General features: G+C 47.6%; 1 protein-coding gene across 1 annotated transcript in view; it reads left to right on the top strand.

Moving 5' to 3' along the window:
• Positions 1–14603, top strand: part of LOC118371360 (diacylglycerol kinase eta-like) — a 203899-nt gene that overhangs the window by 174711 nt on the left and 14585 nt on the right. The window contains 8 exon segments of the mRNA XM_052493069.1: positions 90–203; positions 322–456; positions 6458–6618; positions 6767–6872; positions 8532–8624; positions 8967–9086; positions 11041–11146; positions 12367–12497. Coding sequence (XP_052349029.1) covers positions 90–203; positions 322–456; positions 6458–6618; positions 6767–6872; positions 8532–8624; positions 8967–9086; positions 11041–11146; positions 12367–12497 — 966 coding nt within the window.

Below are 14603 nucleotides of genomic sequence, written 5' to 3'. Positions count from 1 at the left end.
TGTGTGTGTGTGTGTGTGTGTGTGTGTGTGTGTGTGTGTGTGTGTGTGTGTGTGTGTGTGTGTGTGTGTGTGCGTGTGTGCGTGTTTAGATATTCTGTGCCCCGTCGTTTGATGATAAAATCCTGGAGGTGGTAGCAGTGTTTGGCAGTATGCAGATGGCTGTGTCCAGAGTCATCAAACTGCAACACCACCGCATAGCACAGGTAACAAACACACACACACGCACACTCACTCACAAACACACAAACACACACACACACACACACACTGCCTTTACTCTACTGTTGTCTTTCAGCCAATGACTATTTCCTCCACTCTCAGTGTCGCTCAGTGAAGATCACTATCCTGGGAGAGGAGGGTGTTCCTATCCAAGTGGACGGAGAGGCCTGGGTACAACCTCCTGGAGTCATTAAGATCCAACACAAGAACAGAGCCCAGATGTTGACCAGGGACAGGGTGAGAAAGAGGACCAATAGTCAATGGAGATGATATGGGGAGGGAATCAGAGCTGGATTCAATCCCTATTGTGGAAGTACCGCGGAAGGTCCATGTTAAAATGTTATGTCTTTTGGGGGGGATTGAACCGGCATGTACAGTGTTTACCATGAACGCGATCTCTGCAAACATGGGAAAATTGCCTTTAAATTTATATCAAACTCTAACGCTGATCTTCTGCAATATGGATTGAATCCGATCTTAAACTGTTACTGTTCCTCTCTCTGACTCTGTTCCTGTTCCTGTCTCTGACTCTCTCTGTTACTGTTACTGTTCCTCTCTCTGACTCTGTTCCTGTTCCTGTCTCTGTCTCTCTCTGTTCCTGTTCCTGTCACTGTCTCTCTCTGTTCCTGTTCCTGTCTCTGTCTCTCTCTGTTCCTGTCTCTGACTCTGTCTGTTCCTGTCTCTGACTCTGTTCCTGTTCCTGTCTCTGACTCTGTTCCTGTTCCTGTCTCTGACTCTGTTCCTGTTCCTGTCTCTGTCTCTCTCTGTTCCTGTTCCTGTCTCTGTCTCTCTCTGTTCCTGTTCCTGTCTCTGTCTCTCTCTGTTCCTGTTCCTGTCTCTGTCTCTCTCTGTTCCTGTCTCTGACTCTGTTCCTGTTCCTGTCTCTGTCTCTCTCTGTTCCTGTTCCTGTCTCTGTCTCTCTCTGTTCCTGTCTCTGACTCTGTTCCTGTTCCTGTCTCTGTCTCTCTCTGTTTCTGTCTCTGTCTCTCTCTGTTTCTGTCACTGTCTCTCTCTGTTTCTGTCACTGTCTCTCTCTGTTACTGTATGCCCTGTCTCTGACTCTGTTCCTGTTCCTGTCTCTGACTCTCTCTGTTTCTGTCACTGTCTCTCTCTGTTACTGTTATGCCCTGTCTCTGACTCTGTTCCTGTTCCTGTCTCTGTCTCTTCTGTTTCTGTCACTGTCTCTCTCTGTTTCTGTCACTGTCTCTGTTCTGTTTCTGTCTCTGTCTCTGTTCCTGTTCCTGTCTGTTACTGTTCCTGTCTCTCTCTGTTACTGTTCTGTTCCTGTCTCTGTCTCTCTCTCTGTTCCTGTCTCTGGCTCTCTGTTCTGTTTCTGTCACTGTCTCTCTCTGTTCCTGTCTCTGTCTCTCTCTGTTTCTGTCACTGTCTCTCTCTGTTTCTGTCACTGTCTCTCTCTGTTACTGTCTCTGTCTCTCTCTGTTACTGTCACTGTCTGTTCCTGTTCTCTGTTACTGTTCACTGTCTCTCTCTGTTACTGTTCCTGTCTCTCTCTGTTACTGTATCCTGTCTCTGACTCTGTTCCTGTTCCTGTCACTGACTCTCTCTCTGTTCCTGTCTCTGACTCTGTTCCTGTTCCTGTCTCTGACTCTTCTGTTACTGTCACTGTCTCTCTCTGTTACTGTCTCTGTCTGTTCTGTTCTGTTACTGTATGCCCTGTCTCTGACTCTGTTCCTGTTCCTGTCTCTGTCTCTCTCTGTTCCTGTCTCTGACTCTGTTCCTGTTCCTGTCTCTGTCTCTCTCTGTTCCTGTCTCTGTCTCTGTTCCTGTTCCTGTCTCTGTCTCTCTGTTCTGTTCCTGTCTCTGTCTCTCTCTGTTCCTGTCTCTGACTCTGTTCCTGTTCCTGTCTCTGTCTCTCTCTGTTCCTGTCTCTGACTCTGTTCCTGTTCCTGTCTCTGTCTCTCTCTGTTACTGTTCCTGTCTCTGACTCTCTCTGTTACTGTCACTGTCTCTCTCTGTTACTGTTCCTGTCTCTGACTCTGTTCGTGTTCCTGTCTCTGACTCTGTTACTGTCACTGTCTCTCTCTGTTACTGTTCCTGTCTCTGTCTCTCTCTGTTTCTGTCTCTGTCTCTCTCTGTTTCTGTCACTGTCTCTCTCTGTTACTGTCCCTGTCTCTCTCTGTTTCTGTCACTGTCTCTCTCTGTTACTGTCACTGTCTCTCTCTGTTTCTGTCACTGTCTCTCTCTGTTTCTGTCACTGTCTCTCTCTGTTACTGTCACTGTCTCTCTGTTTCTGTCACTGTCTCTCTCTGTTTCTGTCACTGTCTCTCTCTGTTTCTGTCACTGTCTCTCTCTGTTTCTGTCACTGTCTCTCTCTGTTTCTGTCACTGTCTCTCTCTGTTTCTGTCACTGTCTCTCTCTGTTTCTGTCACTGTCTCTCTCTGTTTCTGTCACTGTCTCTCTCTGTTTCTGTCACTGTCTCTCTCTGTTACTGTCACTGTCTCTCTCTGTTACTGTTCCTGTCTCTGACTCTGTTCCTGTTCCTGTCTCTGTCTCTCTCTGTTTCTGTCTCTGTCTCTCTCTGTTTCTGTCACTGTCTCTCTCTGTTTCTGTCACTGTCTCTCTCTGTTACTGTTCCTGTCTCTGACTCTGTTCCTGTTCCTGTCTCTGTCTCTCTCTGTTTCTGTCACTGTCTCTCTCTGTTTCTGTCACTGTCTCTCTCTGTTACTGTTCCTGTCTCTGACTCTGTTCCTGTTCCTGTCTCTGTCTCTCTCTGTTTCTGTCACTGTCTCTCTCTGTTTCTGTCACTGTCTCTCTCTGTTACTGTCACTGTCTCTCTCTGTTACTGTTCCTGTCTCTGACTCTGTTCCTGTTCCTGTCTCTGTCTCTCTCTGTTTCTGTCACTGTCTCTCTCTGTTTCTGTCACTGTCTCTCTCTGTTACTGTCACTGTCTCTGACTCTGTTACTGTATGCCCTGTCTCTGTCTCTCTCTGTTTCTGTCACTGTCTCTCTCTGTTTCTGTCACTGTCTCTCTCTGTTACTGTATGCCCTGTCTCTGACTCTGTTCCTGTTCCTGTCTCTGTCTCTCTCTGTTTCTGTCACTGTCTCTCTCTGTTCCTGTCTCTCTCTCTCTCTGTTTCTGTCACTGTCTCTCTCTGTTTCTGTCACTGTCTCTCTCTGTTCCTGTCACTGTCTCTCTCTGTTTCTGTCACTGTCTCTCTCTGTTACTGTATGCCCTGTCTCTGACTCTGTTCCTGTTCCTGTCTCTGTCTCTCTCTGTTTCTGTCACTGTCTCTCTCTGTTACTGTCACTGTCTCTCTCTGTTTCTGTCACTGTCTCTCTCTGTTACTGTCTCTGTCTCTCTCTGTTTCTGTCACTGTCTCTCTCTGTTTCTGTCACTGTCTCTCTCTGTTACTGTATGCCCTGTCTCTGACTCTGTTCCTGTTCCTGTCTCTGTCTCTCTCTGTTTCTGTCACTGTCTCTCTCTGTTTCTGTCACTGTCTCTCTCTGTTTCTGTCACTGTCTCTCTCTGTTTCTGTCACTGTCTCTCTCTGTTTCTGTCACTGTCTCTCTCTGTTTCTGTCACTGTCTCTCTGTTACTGTTTCTGTCTCTGACTCTGTTTCTGTCTCTCTCTCTCTGTTTCTGTCTCTGTCTCTCTCTGTTTCTGTCACTGTCTCTCTCTGTTTCTGTCACTGTCTCTCTCTGTTACTGTATGCCCTGTCTCTGACTCTGTTCCTGTTCCTGTCTCTGTCTCTCTCTGTTACTGTCTCTGTCTCTCTCTGTTACTGTATGCCCTGTCTCTGACTCTGTTCCTGTTCCTGTCTCTGTCTCTCTCTGTTACTGTCACTGTCTCTCTCTGTTTCTGTCACTGTCTCTGTCTCTCTCTGTTTCTGTCACTGTCTCTCTCTGTTTCTGTCACTGTCTCTGTCTCTCTCTGTTTCTGTCACTGTCTCTCTCTGTTTCTGTCACTGTCTCTCTCTGTTTCTGTCTCTGTCTCTCTCTGTTTCTGTCACTGTCTCTCTCTGTTTCTGTCACTGTCTCTCTCTGTTACTGTCTCTGTCTCTCTCTGTTTCTGTCACTGTCTCTCTCTGTTTCTGTCACTGTCTCTCTCTGTTTCTGTCTCTGACTCTGTCTCTGTCTCTCTCTGTTCCTGTCTCTGTCTCTCTCTGTTTCTGTCACTGTCTCTCTCTGTTTCTGTCACTGTCTCTCTCTGTTACTGTATGCCCTGTCTCTGACTCTGTTCCTGTTCCTGTCTCTGTCTCTCTCTGTTTCTGTCACTGTCTCTCTCTGTTTCTGTCACTGTCTCTCTCTGTTTCTGTCACTGTCTCTGTCTCTCTCTGTTTCTGTCACTGTCTCTCTCTGTTTCTGTCACTGTCTCTCTCTGTTACTGTCTGCACTGTCTCTCTCTGTTCCTGTCTCTGTCTCTCTCTGTTTCTGTCTCTGTCTCTCTCTGTTTCTGTCACTGTCTCTCTCTGTTACTGTATGCCCTGTCTCTGACTCTGTTCCTGTCTTTGTCTCTGTTTCTCTGTTTTGTTTCTGTCTCTGTCTGTCTCTCTCTGTTTCTGTCCCTGTCTCTCTCTGTTTCTGTCTGTCTCTCTCTCTCTGTTTCTGACTGTTTCTGTCCCTGTCTCTCTCTGTTTCTGTCTGTCTCTCTCTCTCTGTTTCTGTCCCTGTCTCTCTCTGTTTCTGTCCCTTTCTCTCTCTGTTCCTGTCTTTGTCTCGGTTTCTCTTTGTTTCTGTCTCTGTCTGTTTCTGTCTCTGTCTGTCTCTCTCTGTTTCTGTCTCTGTCTCTCTCTGTTTCTGTCCCTGTCTCTCTCTGTTTCTGTCTCTGTCTGTCTCTCTCTGTTTCTGACTGTTCCTGTTCCTGCCTTTGTCTCTGTTTCTGTCTGACTCTCTCTGTTTCTGTCACTGTCTCTCTCTGTTTCTGTCTCTGTCTCTCTCTGTTTCTGTCTCTGTCTCTCTGTTTCTGTTTCTGTCTCTCTCTGTTTCTGTCTCTCTCTGTTTCTGTCTCTCTCTGTTTCTGTCTCTCTCTGTTTCTGTCTCTCTCTGTTTCTGTCTCTCTCTGTTTCTGTCTCTCTCTGTTTCTGTCTCTGTCTCTCTCTGTTTCTGTCTTTGTCTCTCTGTTCCTGTCTTTGTCTCGGTTTCTCTCTGTTTCTGTCTCTGTCTGTCTCTCTCTCTGTCCCTGTCTCTCTCTGTTTCTGTCTTTGTCTGTCTCTCTTTCTGTCTCTGTCTCTCTGTTTCTGTCCCTTTCTCTCTCTGTTTCTGTCTCTCTCTGTTTCTGTCTCTGTCTGTCTCTCTTTCTGTCTCTGTCTTGGTCTGTGTCTCTGTGGATGTTAATTCCTTTCCTTCCTGTGTCTCCTCCCTGTGTCCCTCCCTGTTCCCCTCCCTGTGTCTCCATGTGTCTCCTCCCTGTGTCTCCTCCCTGTGCCCCTCCCTGTGTCTCCTCCCTGTGGTCCCTCCCTGTGTCCTTCCCTGTGTCTCCTACCTGTGTCCCTCCCTGTGTCTCCTCCCTGTGTCTCCTCCATGTGTCCCTCACTGTGTTCCTCCCTGTGTTCCTCCCTGTGTTCCTCCCTGTCTCCATGTGTCCATCCCTGTGTCTCCTCCATGTGTCCCTCCCTGTGTCCCTCCCTGTGTCTCCTCCCTGTGTTCCTCCCTGTCTCCATGTGTCCCTCCCTGTGTCTCCTCCATGTGTCCCTCCCTGTGTCTCCTCCCTGTGTCTCCTCCATGTGTCCCTCCCTGTGTCTCCTCCCTGTGTTCCTCCCTGTCTCCATGTGTCCCTCCCTGTGTCTCCTCCATGTGTCCCTCCCTGTGTCTCCTCCCTGTGTCTCCTCCATGTGTCCCTCCATGTGTCTCCTCCCTGTGTCTCCTCCCTGTGTCTCCTCCATGTGTCCCTCCCTGTGTCCCCTCCCTGTGTCTCCTCCATGTGTCCCTCCCTGTGTCTCCTCCCTGTGTCTCCTCCATGTGTCCCTCACTGTGTTCCTCCCTGTGTCTCCTCCATGTGTCCCTCCCTGTGTCTCCTCCCTGTGTCTCCTCCATGTGTCCCTCCATGTGTCTCCTCCCTGTGTCTCCTCCCTGTGTCTCCTCCATGTGTCCCTCACTGTGTCCCTCCCTGTGTCTCCTCCATGTGTCCCTCCCTGTGTCTCCTCCCTGTGTCTCCTCCATGTGTCCCTCCATGTGTCTCCTCCCTGTGTCTCCTCCATGTGTCCCTCCCTGTGTCTCCTCCCTGTGTCTCCTCCATGTGTCCCTCCATGTGTCTCCTCCCTGTGTCTCCATGTGCAGGCGTTTGAGAACACTCTGAAGTCGTGGGAGGACAAGCTGAAGTATGACAAGCTGCCCTTGCGGTCTCACCTTTACTCCCAGCAGTCTGTGGACCTGGCCACTGAGGAGGAGGTGGCCCTCGTACAGCTGGTTGCCCGCGCTGCAGACGATCTCATCACCAGGTATATATACACACACACACACACACACACACACACACCACCTTTTATTCCTTTTTACACTGTTATCTTGAATACTATATCTGTAAACACTCTGTCCAGTCAGCAATCCGAATGATGCCCTCTGACCTCTCCCCTTGTCCAATCACAGGATCTGTGAGGCAGCCAAGACCAATGGGCTTTTAGAGCAGGAGCTGGCTCACGCCGTCAACGCCTCATCACACGCCATCAACAAGACACACCCCAAGTTAGCCGAGGTTAGACATCATCAAGAGGATATGAGGAGTGATGTGAGGAGTCATGTGAGGAGTCATGTGAGGAGTCATGTGAGGAGGAGTGATGTGAGGAGTGATGTGATGTGAGGAGTGATGTGAGGAGTCATATGATGTGAGGAGTGATGTGAGGAGTCATATGATGTGAGGAGTGATGTGAGGAGTCATGTGATGTGAGGAGTCATATGATGAGGGATATGAGGAGTCATATGAGGAGTGATATATGAGTGATATGAGTGTGAGGTGAGGACTGTGTGTGATGTGAGGACTGTGTGTGATGTGAGGACTGTGTGTGATGTGAGGACTGTGTGTGAGGTGAGGACTGTGTGTGATGTGAGGACTGTGTGTGATGTGAGGACTGTGTGTGATGTGAGGACTGTGTGTGATGTGAGGAGTCATGTGATGTGAGGAGTGATGTGAGGAGTCATGTGATGTGAGGAGTCATATGATGAGGGATATGAGGAGTCATATGAGGAGTGATATATGAGTGATATGAGTGTGAGGTGAGGACTGTGTGTGATGTGAGGACTGTGTGTGATGTGAGGACTGTGTGTGATGTGAGGACTGTGTGTGATGTGAGGACTGTGTGTGATGTGAGGACTGTGTGTGATGTGAGGACTGTGTGTGAGGTGAGGACTGTGTGTGATGTGAGGACTGTGTGTGATGTGAGGACTGTGTGTGATGTGAGGACTGTGTGTGATGTGAGGACTGTGTGTGATGTGAGGACTGTGTGTGATGTGAGGACTGTGTGTGATGTGAGGACTGTGTGTGATGTGAGGACTGTGTGTGAGGTGAGGACTGTGTGTGAGGTGAGGACTGTGTGTGATGTGAGGACTGTGTGATGTGAGGACTGTGTGTGAGGTGAGGACTGTGTGTGAGGTGAGGACTGTGTGTGAGGTGAGGACTGTGTGTGAGGTGAGGACTGTGTGTGATGTGAGGACTGTGTGTGAGGTGAGGACTGTGTGTAGGGTGAGGACTGTGTGTGAGGTGAGGACTGTGTGTGATGTGAGGACTGTGTGTGATGTGAGGACTGTGTGTGATGTGAGGACTGTGTGTGATGTGAGGACTGTGTGTGAGGTGAGGACTGTGTGTGATGTGAGGACTGTGTGTGAGGTGAGGACTGTGTGTGAGGTGAGGACTGTGTGTGAGGTGAGGACTGTGTGTGAGGTGAGGACTGTGTGTGATGTGAGGACTGTGTGTGAGGTGAGGACTGTGTGTGAGGTGAGGACTGTGTGTGAGGTGAGGACTGTGTGTGATGTGAGGACTGTGTGTGAGGTGAGGACTGTGTGTGATGTGAGGACTGTGTGTGATGTGAGGACTGTGTGTGAGGTGAGGACTGTGTGTGAGGTGAGGACTGTGTGTGATGTGAGGACTGTGTGTGATGTGAGGACTGTGTGTGAGGTGAGGACTGTGTGTGAGGTGAGGACTGTGTGTGAGGTGAGGACTGTGTGTGAGGTGAGGACTGTGTGTGAGGTGAGGACTGTGTGTGAGGTGAGGACTGTGTGTGAGGTGAGGACTGTGTGTGAGGTGAGGACTTTGTGTGATGTGAGGACTGTGTGTGAGGTGAGGACTGTCTGTGATGTGAAGACTGTCTGTGATTCCAGCTGTCTAATATCGTGTTTGTTTGTATTGCCTTGAACACAGAGTATGGCCAGGAACACTGCTATAGAAGTAGCCAGCAATGTGAAGGCTTTACACAACGAGACTGAATCCCTTCTGGTGGGACGGGTATCACTGGTGAGTTACAATCTAGGAGGCTAAGCAACGTCTATGATCAGTTCAGCCTTTCCGTATTCTAACAATAACCATTAAGAGGGAAAATCAAGACTGACCTTAGATCAGCGTCTCAGGGCAACCTCATCTTACTCACATTCTGTGTAGAGAATATGTGTTTATCTTCTTCATACCAACTCCTGTGTGTTTGTGTGTGTGTGTGTGTGTGTGTGTGTGTGTGTGTGTGTGTGTGTGTGTGTGTGTGTGTGTGTGTGTGTGTGTGTGTGTGTGTGTGTGTGTGTGTGTGTGTGTGTGTGTGTGTGTGTGTGTGTGTGTGTGTGTGTGTGTGTGTGTGTGTATCCACAGCAACTGGAACCCTCAGATGAAGAGTCTTTATCCAGTGCTCTGCAGAGTGTGGAGATGGAGCTAGGCAAACTTGTAGATATTCCCTGGTTATACCATATACTGCAGCCTAATGAAGATGAGGTGAGATTACACATACTAGTAGATATTCCCTGTTTAAACCATATTTGTGTGGAGCAGCGGTCTAAGGCACTGCATCTCAGTGCTAGATGCATTCTACAGACCCTGGTTTGAATCCAGGCTGTATCACAACCGGCCGTGATTGGAAGTCCCATAGGGCGGCGCACAATTTGCCCAGCGTCGTCCGGGTTACGGGAGGGTTTGGCCAGGGTAGGCCGTCATTCTAAATAAGAATTTGTTCTTAACTGACTTGCCTAGTTAAATAAAGGTTAAATAAATCAAATGTAAACATCGCAGCCTATTGAAGATGTGTTTAGATAATACACACTAGTACACTGCTCAAAAAAATACACTTAAACAACACAATGTAACTCCAAGTCAATCACACTGCTGTGAAATCAAACTGCCCACTTAGGAAGCAACACTGATTGACAATAAATTTCACATGCTGTTGTGCAAATGGAATAGACAACAGGTGGAAATTATAAGCAATTAGCAAGACACCCCCAATAAAGGAGTGGGTCTGCAGGTGGGGACCACAGACCAGTTCTCAGTTCCTATGCTTCCTGGCTGATGTTTTGGTCACTTTTGAATGCTGGTGGTGCTTTCACTCTAGTGGTAGCATGAGACCAAGTCTACAACCCACACAAGTGGCTCAGGTAGTGCAGCTCATCCAGGATGGGACATCAATGCGAGCTGTGACAATAAGGTTTGCTGTGTCTGTCAGGGTAGTGTCCAAAGCATGGAGGCGCTACCAGGAGACAGGCCAGTACATCAGCAGACGTGGAGAAGGCCGTAGGAGGGCAACAACCCAGCTGCAGGACCGCTACCTCTGCCTTTGTGCAAGGAGGAGCAGGAGGAGCACTGCCAGAGCCCTGCAAAAGGACCTCCAGCAGGCCACAAATATGCATGTGTCTGCTCAAACGGTCAGAAACAGACTCCGTGAGGGTGGTATGAGGGCCCGACATCCACAGGTGGGGGTCGTGCTTACAGCCCAACACCGTGCAGGACGTTTTTCATTTGCCAGAGAACACCAAGATTGGCATATTCTCCACTGGCGCCCTGTGCTCTTCACAGAAAAAGTAGGTGCACACTGAGCACATGTGACAGACGTGACAGTCTGGAGACGCTGTGGAGAACGTTCTTCTGCCTGCAACATACTCCAGCATGACCGGTTTGGCTGTGGGTCAGTCATGGTGTGGGGTGGCATTTCTTTGGGGGGGCCGCACAGCCCTCCATGTGCTCGCCAGAGGTAGCCTGACTGCCATTAGGTACCGAGATGAGATCCTCAGACCAACTTGTGAGACCATATGCTGGTGCGGTTGGCCCTGGGTTCCTCCTAATGCAAGACAATGCTAGACCTCATGTGGCTGGAGTGTGTGCAAGAGGAAGGCATTGATGCTATGGACTGGCCTGCCCATTCCCCAGACCTGAATCCAATTGAGCACATCTGGGACATCATGTCTCGCTCCATCCATCAACGCCACGTTGCACCACAGACTGTCCAGGAGTTGGCGGATGCTTTAGTCCAAGTCTGGGAGGAGATCCCTCAAGAGACCACGCGCCACCTCATCAGGAGCATGCCCAGGCGTTGTAGGGAGGTCATACAGGCACGTGGAGGCCACACACACTACTGAGCGTCATTTTGACTTGTTTTAAGGACATTACATCAAAGTTTGATCAGCCTGTAGTGTGGTTTTCCACTTTAATTGGGTTGATAAATTTGATTTCCATTGATAATTTTTGTGTGATTTTGTTGTCAGCACATTCAACTATGTAAAGAAAAAAGTATTTAATAAGAATATTTCATTCATTCAGATCTACGATGTGTTATTTTAGTGTTCCCTTTATTTTTTTGAGCAGTGTATATTTTCCCTGGTTATACCATATATTGCAACCTATTGAAGATGAGGTGAGATTACACACACTTCTAATCCTACACCCGTGTCCCTCTCAGGACCCCTCGTTAGAGTATGGCAAGAGCAACAGTCGTAGCAGCATGTTCAGAATTGTGCCAAAGTTCAAGAAAGAGAAAGCTACCAAGAAGACCAACCCTCAGTCAGGTAAATCTTCGTCTTTTTTGTCTCTCTCCACAGGCTAAAGATATACAGTAAATGGTGCCATCTAGAACCTGAATGGGTTATTCGGATTTCCCCAGAGGATCACTTTTGAAATAGCCCTTTTTGGCTCCAGGTAGAACCCTTTTGAATTTCAGGTAGAACCCTTTCCACAGAGAGTTCTACATGGAACCCAAAATTATTCTATCTGGAATCAAGAGGGTTACCCTATTGGGACAGCCGAGGAACCCTTTTGGAACCCTTTTTTTCTAAGAGTGTACGCAGCACACATACAGAGTTGTATACTTTTAAGTTACATCTAAGATCTTTAAGGTATCTATGTGGCCTACATTTTGTGCTTGTAATGCATTATAATCACCCAGTGTGGTGTCAGGGATTGTCTCTGTGATTTCCGTCTGGTCTGGTCCTCAGTCTGACCCATCCATCCAAGAGCACCCCTCTTCCTTCTGTTCATGGTCTCATCCACCTGTTTACATGTTTACAGCAGTCACAAACCAAGGCCAAAGACAGGGGGAGGGGGCTGGACGCAGGGCCAAAAACTGTTTCAGAACACAATTTCTCCTTCATGACGACTGATACAACAGAACATTGACTACATTTGTTTATGAATATTACTACCAATTCAACATGAAAACCAGCCATTTTTATTGTATGCTGTAGCTGCACTCTTCAATCTAGATTAGATTGTTTTGGGGTGAAATAAGAGCCCATATAATGCATACAAATAGAACGCCAGGGGTTGGCCGGTCTTCTGCTTCAGGACCCCGTCTGATTGGTTGGGAGTGTTAATCCCGCCCACAGTGAGGAAGGGCAGGGATTGGGTGGGGCGTTCCATCAGGTTGCACAGGCTTCCGCCATCCTTCTCCCTCCTACTTCCTGTACGTCTGTGTTCTGATTGGTGGATAACCTGCATGCCCTTAGCCTCTGTGGAAGGCCATTGGCCACAGCCGTTTCCGACCAACCAACCTCCAACATCTATGCTAACTCCTCCTCTTTTCCGCCAGCCGCTGCCGCAGCCTCTTCCCTCTCTCCCTTCCTTTCTTCCTCTCCTCCTCTTCCTGTCTTCCCTTCCCTCTATTTTGATTTCCTCTCTCTGATTGTGTGTGTATACATGAGTGTGTGTGCGTGTGGATGTGTGTGTGGGAGAGAGGGTCTCAGACACTGAGTGAGCACATTCTTGCTCTGTGCACTGCTTATGTGTGTAGTGGAGCGATGGGGTACAGAGGAGGTAGGAGTCTGGCTGGAGCAGCTCAGTCTGGGAGAGTACAGAGATACCTTCACACGCCATGACATCAGAGGCTCTGAACTGCTGCACCTGGAGAGGAGGGACCTGAAGGTATACACACACGCACGCACACACACACCACACACACACACACACACACACACACACACACACTGTTACTTCATCTACCACCAGATCAACTCTCTTTCTCACGGTTTCTCTCCATCTCTTTCTCTCTGGTTCTGTTGGCCGTTAGCTGTCTTCCTGTTTGCTAATCTGTGCTGCACTGCTCTGCTTGGCTTCCACTGTGTGTGAGAGTGTTGCTTACCTACCGCAGGAGACTGGCTGTAACTCACTAACCCCTCAGTCTTCACTGGTACTATGTGTGAACTGGGAACGGGACAGACCTGGGGAAATGGGATAGGGTTGAGGGAGGGCTGGCGTAGGGGAGGAGGGGCTAGGGGAGTGGGACTGCTCAGGAAGGTTGGGTGAGGGAGGGTTGGAGCTGGGGTTAGGTTGGTACCACAGACCGAGACAAGAAGCTGTTTTAGGTCAGAGCGATATAGAGACGCTGTTCACGGACAGAACACAACAACTCCCAGTAATACTGACCCCAGGGGTGTGAGTGGACCTTTGGAGTACTGCTGAACAAGGGTGGCTTTGAGTTATAGGAGAAAGCTTTTCAATGTTGACTCCACACTGAGAAAATACCTCAGGGAGAAACAAGAGGTGTATTAATTAGTCAGATCCGTTTGCATAACATCTTGTCTGTGACACAACATTGTCCTACTGAAACTGTTCAATGTTTACGCTAAATCACAGAAAATCACATTTCATTGGTTGCATGCACATATTTAGCAGATGCTATTGTGGGTGTCGCGAAATGCTTGTATTCCTAGTTCCAACAGTGCAGTAATATCTAACAATACACAACAGTAATCTAAAAAAGTAATCAAAAATTAAACAGACAGGGAAGGACATAGATTAATTTGTCCAATAGAAAATCTCGTTTTCGTTGCAAAATGTTTTCTGTTTGAAGTAAACGGTTTTGCAATGGATTCCGACTAATGATACACTCCCAGGGATATCCCACACTTCATTACCCCCATAACCTCCTTACAAATGATGGAGTCATTTAGACTGTTCTATTTCACATTGTTCATCAGAGTTTCATGTGCCAATTATCCTAATGGATCTATAGAAGGTGAAGTGAACGACGGCAAAGCAAGGGGATTACTTTTTTGACATTAGACAATAATTGTCCTTACGAGCGACTTGCCTAACATACCTTGGATTGTGCCAGTGTTTCTCTGCCTGTGTCCCCTCATTCCAAATCTGTCCCCTCCATTTCTATGACAAAAGCACCATTATCTGTAGAAAAAGCATAATTGGAAGTAAAAGGAAAATATCCTAAACGCTATTGCATAATTATAATTGATCCTTTTTAGGAACATGGTAACACTTTATGTAACACTTGCAATTACAATGCATTATGATGCATTTATAATCAATTGTAAGACTTGTCATATGCATGTAAGAGGAGCTTCTAATGTTTTTTTTTAGTCTGTACATTTTTTTTTGCAGCATAGAAGTATTAAGTAAGGGATAAATGCAGACGTTCTGTACATTACTCTGGAAATAATGGACAAAGCACCATTGCAGGGTTCCTTTTTCCAATGTAAGGTACAGAACGGCGGCTTTTATCCCGCTTAAACCACAGTTGCCAAAGAAAACAATATGAAACACACATTTACTGCTATAAATACTTTTTTCTTGTTGATATTTAAATCGTTCGATTTAGTTCAATATTTATGGACAGTCATTCATTCTTTATGTTCTGTTGCCATGCTCAGTGGCAACGTTCTCATCCCTTGCTAGCCAACTAGCTTGCTAGCAGCTAGCGTCCCACCTCGACAACAGCCAGTGAAATTGCAGGGCGCCAAATTCAAAACAACAGAAGTCCCATAATTAAAATTCCTCAAACATACAAGTATTTTACATAATTTTAAAAGGTAAACTTCTTGTTAACCCAGCCACAGTGTCCGATTTCAAATAGGCTTTACGGCGAAAGCACACCAAACGATTATGTTAGGTCAGCACCTAGTCACAGAAAACCATCCAGCCAAGGAGAGGGCTCACAAAGTCAGAAACAGCGATTAAATTAATCACTAACCTTTGATGATATGCATCTGATGGCACTCACAAGACTTCATGTTA

This window comes from Oncorhynchus keta, chromosome 34, assembly GCF_023373465.1.
Source record: "Oncorhynchus keta strain PuntledgeMale-10-30-2019 chromosome 34, Oket_V2, whole genome shotgun sequence".
In the NCBI taxonomy this organism is placed as follows: Eukaryota; Metazoa; Chordata; class Actinopteri; order Salmoniformes; family Salmonidae; genus Oncorhynchus; species Oncorhynchus keta.
Note: the sequence above shows the minus strand (reverse complement) of the source record. Positions and strands in the feature narration are given on the sequence as shown.